Here is a 13504-nt window from a genome sequence, read left to right as displayed (position 1 = left end):
CCTCAGAGCACATAGATTAAGTTTAACACAGTCCATATTTATCCACTTGGTGCCACTGAGTCATGATTGCATCCATTTTAGAGGATACAAATGAGTGGGGTTCTTTTCCAGCATAAGAAAGTTTACAGATTATGTTGTGACTGGAATTAAGTGGTTACCATCTGGCTCCTTTTCCTCACCGCAACCCTTTTGTCACACCCAGGACAGATTTCCTTCCTAAAAGTTAGAATAAAAGTGATGCTTTAGTGAAGGTTTAATGAATATTTCAATACTGAAGCACAGGCTGAGAATATGTTGTCCTAAATAGGGAGCCCGTTTTAAGATAAGGAACAGGGCGTAGCCTCAAACAGGCACTTCTCTAAGTAGAACAGTATAGAGTGATTTTTGAGGATACATTGTGAGGCTGGTTCATGTCCTCAGCATGTTTATTAATTACCTGGAAGAAAACATGGACAATGAAATAGCAAACCCTTGGATGGTAGCTGTAAGAATTGCAACACTAGCAACAATTATAGAGACTCTACTTGAAGAATACTGTTTCTCAGAGTGTAGACTGAGAACCACCTGGAGATGGTGTCACTTACTGAGATACAGAATTCAGAAGAAAGTAGTGGTTGGTTGAGGAAACCATAATGAATTCAGGTATGGAGAAGGGAAGTGTGAAGTGCCATCCAGGCCAAAATATCCATCAGCAGTATTAACTTTGGGTCTCAAAGTGAGACCTAGGGAACATTGATGCTATATTTCATCAAAGATGCAGGTTTTTCACATTTTTAACATCTCTGAAATAGGGCTATGTCTTAAAATCAATGATGTGTCATAGTTTAATTGGCGGCATTCTTTCTTAATGGATCATGAAATAACTGATGAAATACAGTGTAAACAAGGCAATTACTAAGGGACCTAAGAAGGAGAAGAGAAGATCCAGAGGAAAGAAGATTCCATCTTAGCAGCTGGTTCAAAATTTATGTTATCAAATATTTATTTGATCAGTGGGTAAATAAAGTGAATGAACTAGCAAAAGACTGCAATTTTACAAATACTATATATTCATTCCCTGGTTCAAAGTCAGCACTTACTATAGTAAGTTCCCCAGATGATATGCACACTAAGAATGAGAATTAGCGGAGTCTGAGTTTATCTTGAGTATTTCAGAAACTACACTGTTTAGAGTGTGTAAACTCAGAGAAATGTAGCTAACCAAAAATATATACACGTGTGTGTATGTGTGTGCATGTATTTATATGCATGTATGTATGTGAATATGATATACATTTTACATGTTTATATGTACACCTTCCCTGTTCAAAGTCACTTTAATAATTGTAGAAACCATTTTCTCAATCTAAACACTGAAATTTTATCTGAAACTTAAGTCACAACTTGCAGCCAGAGTCCTTAGAGTGGCTTTATTTTTAGTGACAAAGTGATAACTCCTTTGCTTTTACAGCTTCCTGTAACTGCAATAACTGTCTTCAGATGATTTTTTAGCTCCCCACATCCTACTCTCCAACCTTCAGCATTTTTGAGATCTGAGGGACTAACTCAAATCTCAAACATTTTGTATTTAAGTATGTGTTCTAGTATAGCACTAATAGAAATACATGAGCCATATACATAATTTTTAATTTTCTAATGGCCACATTAAAAAGGGGATATTAGTATAAATAATATATGATCCAAAATATTCTTTCAACATTCAATTATTTTTAAAATTAATATTTTACTTTTCTCATACTAAGATCTGGTGTATATTTTACGCTTAACAGCACATCTCAATGCAGACACTAAATTTTCATCAAATATTTTATCTGTTTCACACAAAGTAGATTTACACGCCTAAGTTGTTCCAAGCAGACCTACTAAGAGTTTTCTAATAATTGAATCAAGTATAAGTTTTTAACTTAATTAAAAGTAAATAGAATTTAAAATTCATCTCCTCAGTCATACTAGCCACATGCTAGATGCTCAGTAGCAACATGTGGCTGCTGGTTACCATACTGTCCATACAATTCTAGTACCACTTTTTACACACAGTGGCTCAAATACCCAGCTTTACTGCTTCATCTTCTGAAAGACATTTTAAGGTTCAAACTACTCATAAGATGTCTTATTTAAACAATATAAATGTTCATATTTTTCTGTACTACATTTTGGACAGTTTCCTCAGGTTTATCTTCCAGTTCACTTTTACAGTCTCTTCAGCTGTGTCTAATCTGCTGTTTAATTCATTAAACTCATTCCAGTGACTATTTTTCCTTTGTGGTAGGTCTATTTGTACTTTTTTATATCTACCTGTTCTTCATATGTCTTATTTTTTATGGTTTCTATATAGTCTTTTATGCCTTTAATCACATCAAATAATTTATACTTTCTTTAAGATTGTTATTCTGTTATCGCAAATTCTTGGACTGAAAATCCCAGTGTATAATGTGTCTGTTAACTCTATCTCATGGTGGGCCATTTCCTTGTCAGTTGTAATTTTTTATTAGGAGTTCATCTTACGTGGGTCTTGTTTTTTGGAAGAAATACTTTGTAGTCCAAGTTGAAGAGTCCCTTTGAGTGGTTTTACATTTGCTTCTGCCATGTACCCCTGAGACATCACCCCCTAGAACCAGTTTTATATCTAAATTTTTCAGCTTATGGATTTCTTAACCACGTGATTATGGATTCAACTCTTTAAACAGGCTGAAGTTTTCAAATTCTCATGAGAAAATTTGATTTTCTCCAGAGCTATAGCAAGGGTAGACTTCCTTGTGCTCGGAGGAAGGGGGATAGGGGTAGTTTTTAGAACCCTCTTCCATCGAGATTGTAGCCCTCCAAGGGTCCCACTGCTTCAAGTATCTCACTCAGTTCCAATCCTTTCCCCCAACATAGCAGGCCTTATCTCTAATGCTCTAGGCCACTGGCCATCACTAGTATACCGAACCAGGACCACTGCAGTGTAGATTCCTGCTCTACCTCTCTGGTTCTAGGGTCCCCCGGGCTTTCTGTGCCTGAAGATTTTTCTTTCTTGGGCATTCATATATGTACATAAACACATAGACATACATACATAGATAAATGCATACATACATATTCACACATATACATACAGAGGATCACCATAAATACTTAATCTAGTATCTTTGGATATTGCCACTTTGTTAGGATAGTCTAAAAACACTGAAGTGTAAACAAGTGCAGTCTGAAACATTCTGATTTTTAGAACCTTGTGAATTTAAGTGTGTTATCCTAAAAATGTACTTTACCTAAGGGCACTTCACTCGATGACTGGAGAGGCATCATAATGGATTCATCTTTTATCTGGGGCTTGTCTTCTGAATAAACATATCATTTGGATTCTCCTGAATTTATCCTAAGACTTTATAGCACACAAATCAAGAAATTACCTAACCACTGTCTAAGCCTTCTCTAATTATAAAATGCTAGAATAATGAGATTTTCAAGCTAGAAGAAACCTTAGAAATCAAATATTCCAACCTAAGATAAGAAAACAGGCCGATGAGGGTGATGAATTGCTTGGTATCACGCAGCTGGTTAGCAGCAGGGTCAGAATCTTTCTCCCTTCATCCTGCTATCCTTTCTCTTCTACATACTGCCACTTAAGTGTGTATTTTTAAAACTGTCAAGATTTGTGTTGTAATCTTTGTGGCTTCCAGCTTGCTTTCACTGAGGTAGTTTTAAAGACTGTATTTATTTCATCTTTTAGTAAAACAGAACCTATAGCTAAAGAGATTCTCATAGCCTCTTCCTTGAGAGTTAGACCTAATGATAACTGCCCGAAAGGACTTTTCTTGGTCAGACTTCAAATATTCTGGAGAACATAATACCCTCTCTCACCTTGTTTGTACTCTTTGAACAACTACCTTAAATTTTTTTGTCCTAGAAAAACAATGTGATTTTAATCATTTTTGTAGAAATACCAGCCCCTGTCCTTTACATCATACCTTCTTTCTCTCATAAACTGAAAAATATTCTCCATGCTACTGTGAGTTGTGACCAAATACACTGACTCTAAAGTGTGTTTTCTGGGAATTGGTTAAAAAAAAAAAAAAAGGACAATGAGGAATGAGAAAGGAAGATTGAGGTTTTATATCCTAGGGTACCTTCTACCAATACTTGAGCCTTTAATTATTATTGTATTTATTCGATTCAATTATTATATAGCTCTCAAGTCCCTGAGGTCAAGAAAGATCTTCAGGTTAGCATCCTTTAATCAGGAATGAGGACTATTGCAAGCAGTGCAATAAACAACCATGTCAAGAAAAGGACAAATTGTGCCTAAAATTAAATTAACCAAAATGAGAAATATTGGTCCATCTAAATTCCAAAGACATTTTTAATACCAGAAAAAAAGTCAATAACAAATGATGATGAAATAATTTCACTGAAAAATCCTTTGTGAAATAGCTTTCTTTATATTCATATTCAACAATATTTATTGAGCACCTTTGACCTAGCAGGCTCCATGGTAGGCACTGGGAATACTGACATGGTGTTTACCCTCATGGAGCTTACAGTCTGCTGGGAAAGCCATTACACAAGCAGATCCATTAAAGTAAAAGGAGTGTGAAGCGGGGGAGAATAGAAGACATTGTTAGGAAACATAGCTGGGGGCCTTCAATATGGGAGTCCCTGAGAAAACGATGTTCGATCTGACACCAATCCTTGAGAAGTAATACTTTCTTGTACAGATAACTAATAGCTTATTTTTATTGATACATAATTGTGGTTTCTCAATAATGTTATGGAACCCACTTGGACTTTTGGTTATTATATATACCCACCTAGGGGCGATGTCAAAATATCCAATGACCGGTAACGCATGACATAGAGCAGTTAGAATAGAACCTAAACACAGGAATGGTGCAGGGTCCTGGAGGATGCCTATTGTGCTGTGCATTAATTGCTTGATCTTGGGGCGGTCTGGGGGTCTTGTGGGAGGCAATGCAGTGGAGGAGAACCTCTGGAGGACTGAGGACCACAGTCATTCACCAACTCTGCTCCCTGGTACACACTGATTGCATATCTGTCCTATATATACTGACTTTCTATATTAAAATAGTCTAGATTAGAATCCAAACTTAACAGGAAAAAAAAACCCTTATTACTTCAGACAATCTTATTGCATAAAACCAATCACTAAGAAAAACATAATATTTTATATGAGAATATAAATTGCTAGTTTTACACAGCAATTAGTTTTAACAAGTGTTGGGGACTAGCATTTCTCCATACAGCGCTAAATATAAAGCGTGACAATATTAAGCTTGCTTGATTTACTTTTCTTAAGGACAGAAATACAATAAAATTATAGAATTTCTAAATTTAAGCAGTTTAAGAATATCCTGAATCTTTGGATTACGATTTCATGTGATAAGTAAAGTTCAAATACCTCTTTAAATGTAAGAAAAAGGAACATATTTTAGCATACAATTAAATGCACTGAATTCACAAAGAACCAGCAATTGGCTAGTACAAAAAAGAATTATGTTATTGCTTAAAAGGCAAAATAAGTTTATCTCCAAAAGAAGAGAATTATATTATGTAACTGAGCTTGTAGGTACCTACCATTGTATAGTCAAGTAGAATAATCTGTTTAAATGAGGCCTTCATTTTTCATCTGGAGAAATATGACAACGAGGCTGGCTCCCTGGTATTAATTCAAGCTTTGCAAAATCCAAACATGTAACACTTAGGAAATGCAAATCTTGTACTGTATTTACTATATACTAAAATCTTATAGTCAAAGCAGAAATGCTTACATGAATAACTGATTTGGACTAAACACTGTAAATTCATGAATTTGCTTTTGTTCCACCCTGATGTAAATACTAGCGGACCTTCAGTCAATTCTAACATAAGTTTGTTTATCTCTTCCTGGCTCACTTCATTTGAACTATGTCAAATAGTTACAAATATTTATATGATAACCTATTATAACTGTGTCAAATACAATCACTCTAAGAAAAGGGAGAATGGGAAAACTGCTTTTCTTTGACTTTAATCTCAAATCGTGATTTAGCACAACCTTTTGTGCTAAAAGGTTGACCTCTGAATCTCTTACATCCTCATATGTCTTTCATCCAAAAAGGAACAGTTTTTAAAATCATCTGAGAAGAGCATTATTAAATTTCTATCTTCAGATTCATTTATGAGCACTGCTCTGGTAGGAGTTAATTAAGAGATGTATGTCACAGATATTCACATCTGAGCTCATATATCTGCAGGTCAAAGGCGAGTTTGAAACAAAGGAAACTTACACTACACTTCCAAGTGACTGGGCCTTCCCTAAAATCTAGGAGCAAAGTGCGGCATATTGGGACCAATGAGGGCCAAGGGTCATTTCCAGGACTTGCAAGATCTTTCCTGGCAACCTGAATATATTGACAGAGAAACTGTTGGGACCCCATATTTTTTCAGTAAGCCTCCATTTGGTGGGCACATTTTAATTAAGTAGACTGTTTAAATTAAACCTGCATGCTATAAAAATGATCCCAACTCTAACAGATTTGCAGGTCTGGTATTAGTAAATTTGTAGGCTTTTCTTCCCATTTACTAATCGGGAGGCAAAAATATGTCCTTACGTTTGTCAAAGGCTATTGAAGCAGACGGAGGAGGGGCCCTGCATGGGCTTTGGGATCTGGCAGTCTGAGATATGGATTCCTACTTCACCATTTGAATAATCTGAATAAGGTATTTAACCTCTCAGAGTTTCCTTACCTGTATAATTGGGAAAATTACACTTCCTTATAGGACTGTTTGGAGAATTAGGAATAATCTATGCACAGTACTGGGCACATAGTAAGCTCTCAATGAATAGCAGCTCTTGATTTTGTATGTTTGTTTTTTGTATTTTGTTTGTGTTGTTTTTGTGGTGCTCCTGGCACCTAGGGGGAGGGCCAGGGATGCTGCTAAACATCCTACAATGCACAGAATGGCCCTCCCTCCCCCAACAAAGAATTATCCAGCCCCAAATGGAAATAATGCTGAGGTTAAAAAACCCTGGCCCACACAATAAACATAATAATTCTAGAGGCAGGGAAACCATAGCAACAGTCAGAATATTCATCACAAATTTCAAACTCTCCATGAAGGGAATGAAGGACAGTCTTAGAAAAAATATCATAAAATAAGTACAAATAACAATTGAACAGGCTGCCTAGTAGGTGGGTGTGGGTGGGTGTGTTTGGGATTTATTTTGAGTTTGTCTTTATTTTTTTCTTAACAGTACTTCCATTCTTGCTCAGATATATATAGTGTGATGAAGTCAATGTTCTGCACCACCAATCCAGAATCAATGGTAACCTGTCCTGTACAAAGGGGGCTTTCAGTAATACCATTAATCTTCAATCCCATGAGTTAAAAATCTTGGTATGAGTGTGAATACATCTAAAACCTAGTCACACTAGATACTTAGGATTAGTATACTTCATACCTTGGTATATAAGAAGGGTTAAAAATTTTAATGTATAAAAAGATCTGTGTTTACTTTAGTGTATAAAATTTTTATTAAAAAATGAAAGACAATCTGTGATATAATCCAAACAGGACTGAAGTTAACTTTGTTTTGGAGGCTACACCATGCAAACTAACAGTAAAAACCACTTTTGAGTTTGATAAACTTTTTGTACTTTTGAAATACCTAGGGACATTGAAAGCAACTAAACTGTTATTTCAAATCAAAGTTATTCAAGCTGGTCCTCTCACTTCAATGACTTTTATTAGTGTACTATAAGTTTTAATATAAAAAACCTCATTTATATTTTAAAAAATCATCACTACTAATTCAGAAAGTCTTATTCCCTTTTGAACCCAAGTTAGTAAGATGATATAACTCTATTGTATTTTGGTTTCTCACCTGAGGAATGGTATTTTCAAACCACTGCAAAAAGCAAAAAGCCAACCCAGGGCATGTCTAGGGTGGAAGGAGGTAAAACGATGGGGAGAAGGAATCGAGGTCTAGTAGTAATCAGTATTTTATGCTCTCCCAAAATTCCTTAAATGAACAGTGTATGTATTCCTGCTCTCTTGGGATATAAAAAATACCAGAAGATGTACTTAATTTATAATAAGATAATAATTTGATTTATTTTTATACTATTTAATTAATTTATTTGAAATAGGATTTTTGAAAATCATTTGTAGGGGGAAATGTCTAATCCTCTAAATAGAAATGATAGAGATTGTTTGAACTACTGAGAACATGCATTATCTGCTTAATTAAAAAATATATACAAAAAAGGATTGGTATTACCAAAACACACTGTACCTGTCCCGGGAAAGAGAGAGACTCTGGCCCTCAGGCCACAGGCTTACAATGAATGCCAACTGGCAGCAAGGAAAAACTTAATCTTGGAGATAATAAAAAAAAAAAAAAGATTTGACACCATAGGCAAGTCAGAGGTTGAGAAATCAGGTTTGAAGACACCCAAGTTCTGCTTTGTGTTTAGTTTCATAGGAACAGAGGGGATTTAAGGCTGAGCATGAAAAGAATCCTGAGTTGAATAACTTGATTCTCTAGTCTTTTAAACTCAGTTACAGAATTTGGTGTGTCTGAGTTCCCAGAAACCAGAATCAGTGGTTCTTATAAAGTCACAGCATGGCCTCAACAAAAACTGAGGAAGAATAATTGAAATCTACAAGGCTGTAAAGAATGTTATTGACACAGTGAACAAGAAAATCCTAGGAAAAGGTGAGTTAACATCAAATGAAAGGCCCTATTTTAAACAGCAGGCTACACATTTAAGGATCTCATCAACCCAGTAAAAACAGAAATGTGAAATAATTTCTTTTTCATGGTGGTAAATTCATGGATTACAGATACATAATTAATTTTAGGGAAAACTGAGATAAGTGTGGGATTATCTTCCAAGCTGAAATGAAAGAGGACAAGCATCCCCACTCTGTCAGAGGCAGACAGGCAAAGAGCCGGGGTTTGGGCAGATGGAGATTGACTACTGTGGCACTCCTGTGTCCATCCCCTCAGCAAGTGTTAACTGTTCCCCTACCATGTGCGAGATGCCAGGCTACGTGTACTACAAAGGCAATAACACAATCCCTGCCTCAAGCAAGTCACAGGCTAGTGGGAGACTGGACAAGTAAACCAGAATAACTAGAATCATGGACATGATCCATGCTGCAAATATTTCCTTGAGTTGTTGATGAGCTCCTGCATCCTATTTCCATCTTGTATTCACCCAACTCAGAGTATAACAGCTACTCGCATTGAAAATATCTTTCTTCAGGAATAGCTGAGGTTTAGATAAATCTTTGTAACTGTGAAAAAGCCTGAAATCCTGTAGTTCTAACTCTTTGAGGAGGCTGTACCAGAACCGCACAACACTGCTGTCACTGCCACTGACCTCAAACCCGGGCCAGTGGAGATGGATCTCAAAGATGAGCTGTCCAATTTGTTCAAGGACATCTTCCAGAATAAGATTTTCCAAAACTTTCCATTCTGCGCTTTCCAGATCTGCTTTGAGAACATCAATCTGTAACAAAATGATGAAATGAGATTAGCAGAGTCAATAAACATTGTTAAAAATACCACTGATATCAGAAGCATCACTGTGTAGCTACCTTCCAAGAAAGCAGAATTTTTCAAATTTTAGAGTTAGAAGTCTTTTTCAAATGGTCACTTATGACATGAATTCCTAACCTCACACCACACCAAATGTTAATATACAAATAATGAAATACCAGTCAGAAATCATGATGGACCTTCTTACTCTCTGCCCAGTGGGAATGGATGTCCAAGAAGGAGATGCTGGAGCATGTATATCACAAAGCACCATGTCCACAGCCTCTCCCCAGCAACCTATATGCTGCTCAGAGGAACCCAGCCATGTCCTGGCAGAATGGTAGCCTGCAGGGAGGGACTGACAAAGGGCCACTGCCTACAGGAACCATCTCAAAAAACCTTACCCCCCCACCAACTTCATCAGGATTGGAAGCCAGGGAAAGAGTTCTCAGGTATCTGAATTCTGGACTTGAAAAAGAAAATTATTAACATTATTCCATGATTGCTTTAAAAAGTATATACCAGTACAGTGTTCTAAAAAAATTTCTAATAAAACCATTCTCTGTTCATTTAATGAATACACGTTCACATTCCAGGTGAAATGGAACATAGGAAGAAGAGTAGGATGGGAGAGATTTTGCAATTAATCAAGCTACGAGAAGCAGCTCCTTTCTGCTGACTTTGCACAAAGTCCGTTAGAATAGCAGAATACCAAATACTTCCAGAAAGCAATGAAAGCTAATTACTTTGCTCCTGGCACTATGCTAAGTGCTTCACCTCGCAATATTCATTTACTCCTCTCAACAATTCTACAGCGGTGTATCCCTATTTAAAGCTGAGAAAACCAGACTCAGAGATTAATCCATCCTCAGTCACATAGCTTGAGAGACAGTGGTGAACTCTGAACTGAGTCTGTCTACATGGCCCATGTTCTTAACCACGACATGATGTTGAATTCCCATAAACCACAAGAGGAAAAATGGTAACTCAGAGTTCCTAAAAGGCTTTGGTTTGGAAAATAAGGTGCTATTGGAGCGGGAGTAAGGGTCAGTGAGTACAAGTATTGTTATCAGCATCGCCATTTTACACTGGAAAGCAGAGCACCTTCCAGCTTAAAGAATCACTTTCCACATACATTATCTCAGCAAAACAGCCCTATCGGTACGCAAGGATTTGGTAAAAATGACTTTTCTGCTGCCAAGAAATGGAGGGAGAAGTTAAAGGGGATAATTTGACCACACAGAGGAAGGCTGGCACATTCAGACACAAACGGGAATAATCAACATGCAGGGAATCACTGCAATAGAGCAAAGCCTATAGTTCCAAGAGGTGACAGCAAAACCCTCAACAGCTCTTCAGGAAGCTGCTAACTGAAGTCGCCAAAATCCTACCCATGAAAGTGAAGTATCTTTGACTTTTCAGAAGGATGAATAAGAACCAAGGCCAATCCTGCCCCAGCCTCTCCTTTCTCTCAGTGCATGTCTATTTGACAAGCTTCTCATTTGCAGCTGAGATGTGAGGCTCTCAGTGAATGGTAAAATTCCTTGTGTCATTTCAGAGTTGACTGGAGGAGATGCATAGAATTCAGATATAATCGATCCAAGAAAATGGCCTTTGCCCGGCATACTGAGACCCTGCAGGAGAGACTTTCATTCACTTGCCTTGGATAGTACCTCCTGGTCCACCAGAGAAAGAGTGATAGTAACAACCCCAAGAATATCAGGAGGCCTTAGAAAAGGCTAGATATCCATAAACCAGATTTTTTGTTGTTGTTGTTCAATGCTTCCAAAATCAAAGGGAAAAGTTTAAAGAAACAAAAGCAACTTTCTTTTCTAAAAGGAAGCGAGCAAAGGCAGGTTTCATGTGAACATATACAAGGCTGAAATAATTCTTGTGAACTGGACACAATAGAGTTAATTCACTCTTTTCTTATCTCTGCTGCCCTGGAGCATCCTTGGCTTTGTTTAATCTTCAAAGTTTTAAGCAGAATATTCCTGAATAGGGTAATTAGGCTGCCAAAAGAAATACTAAATCAAAACTTCACAGAATTTTTTAACTTATACAGAAAATATTCAAAATCAACATTTGTTGTGTCAGTTCACATAGTCAAGAATATCTTAGGTTTCTTACAGGTTTATTTTTTACTATGGCTTTCTGTGAGTTTGGATATACTGAATGTGATCAATAAATCAAAGTATTAGAGGGGCAGAGTAAACTTAATCAGCCTAAAATTGGCCTAAAAATTATATTGGTGAAGTGTAGAAGAATATACTTAACATATTTTTTCAATCATATTTTTAAAACAAGCCATCAATCAGAAGTTATGAGCAACTGGACTAGAGCCCGCAAGCCACAACTACTGAGCCCGCATGCCACAACTAATGAAGCCCACGCGCCTACAGCCCGTGCTCCCCAACAAGAGAAGCCAGCCCAGTGAAAAGCCCACGCACTGCAACAAAGAATAGCCCCCGCTCGCCGCAACTGGAGAAAGCCCGCGCACAGCAACGAAGACCCAACACAGCCAAAAATAAATAAATAAATTTATATAAAAGAAGCTATGCGCAACTGGAAAAAAACAAATTATTAGGCTAATTCATAGCAAATACATGCTTTCTTTAGAAATGCAATTTTCATTTACAAAATGCTATTCCAACTAAAGAGCAAAAAGTATTTCAAACATGACCACACTCCCCCACCCCCTTTTGAATCCAGTGACTGAAAATTCTCCACTTCAATCAGAATTATAAAGGTTGATCTAAATCATGCAGCCCAGGGGTAGTACAGCACTGAGGAAGACATAGCTCTTTCCTATCTTCCAGCCTTAGCGCACAGACAGCCAAATGCGGTGAATAAAACACGGTTTTCTCTTCCAGTGTGCTTTTTCTATTTCTTGCATTTCAGAATGTTCTATTACCACAGCTATTTTGCAAGTGTAATTTCTATTATTACTGCGTAATGCACCCAATATTATTGTTATTATAAGGTGCTAAACATCTCTGAATAAGGTATGCCACTCTTAAGATTCTAATATCAGCTTTCAACAATTATGGCACTAAAAATCATGCAAATTACTATATCGGAATAATCAAGTGTCAATCCTAATACAGTTAGGTTAAATCAGGTTTCTTGAGAAAAACAACTAAATGTTAGCTCTCTGTAAACTCTGGAATAACTGAGGACATATTCTCAAAGGAAGTAGATGAAGCAACCTATTTGGTATAAAATCAGAGGCATTAAAGTAGTCCTCCCATCAAAGTTATCTCCTTTTCCTTGTGCCTGAAATATATAATAAATCACCTTTTATAGAACTTTTTGAGGAAATGAGAATTTTAATTTTAACTGGATTAAGATGTGAGGCCACCTGGCAGCTTCCTCTTCATGGGCACAGTTTATTCTGTGTTCATCCACCCAGAAATGCAGAGATGAGAGGAAAGGAGGGTAAGGTGCACTGGCATGGGTATTAGTTCGCTAGGACTGCTGTAACAAAGTACCACAGATTGTGTGGCTTCAGAAACAGAAATGTGTTGTCTCATTTCTGGAGGCTAGATGTCCAAAATCAAGGTGTCCAACACTGTTGGTTCCTCTGAGAGCTATGAAGGATACTGTTTCATGCCTCTCTCCTAGCTCCTAGTGGTCTGCTGGCAATCTTTAGCATTCCTTGGTTTCTTCATCTCTCTGATCTATGTCTTCATCTTTATACAATGTTATTCCTGTGTATGTGTCCAAATTTCCCCTCTTTATAAGGACACCAATCATATTGGATTAGGGACCCACCCCCATCATTATGACCTCATTTAAACTAATTACGTCTGGCTTGACTCTGACTCTATTTCCAGTTATGATCACATTCTGAGGAACCAGGGGTTGTGACTTCAACATACGTATTTTGGGAGGACACAACAGTGTTTGAAGTAACTACTGCTATAGAGCTTTGGCAAGTATGTGTCAGGAGCCAGTTTTCTGGGGCCAGTGCCCAGG

At 37.1% G+C, this 13504-nt stretch overlaps 1 protein-coding gene across 3 annotated transcripts in view; it reads right to left on the bottom strand.

The window, feature by feature from the left end:
• Nucleotides 1-98: 98 nt before the first annotated feature.
• METTL24 (methyltransferase like 24) overlaps nucleotides 99-13504 on the bottom strand; it is a 120953-nt gene continuing 107547 nt past the window's right edge. For 2 of the 3 annotated variants that reach the window (XM_060167429.1, XM_060167430.1), the window contains one exon: nucleotides 4325-9497. In XM_060167429.1, the coding sequence (XP_060023412.1) occupies nucleotides 9183-9497 (315 nt within the window). In that variant the 3' untranslated portion in view covers nucleotides 4325-9182. Of the gene's footprint in view, nucleotides 217-4324; nucleotides 9498-13504 lie in introns of those variants that run through there. The other variant, XR_009543762.1, reaches the window with a different exon arrangement.

The sequence above is a fragment of the Lagenorhynchus albirostris genome, chromosome 12 (assembly GCF_949774975.1).
Source record: "Lagenorhynchus albirostris chromosome 12, mLagAlb1.1, whole genome shotgun sequence".
Taxonomy (NCBI): Eukaryota; Metazoa; Chordata; class Mammalia; order Artiodactyla; family Delphinidae; genus Lagenorhynchus; species Lagenorhynchus albirostris.
This window is presented reverse-complemented; position numbering and strand designations above follow the sequence as displayed.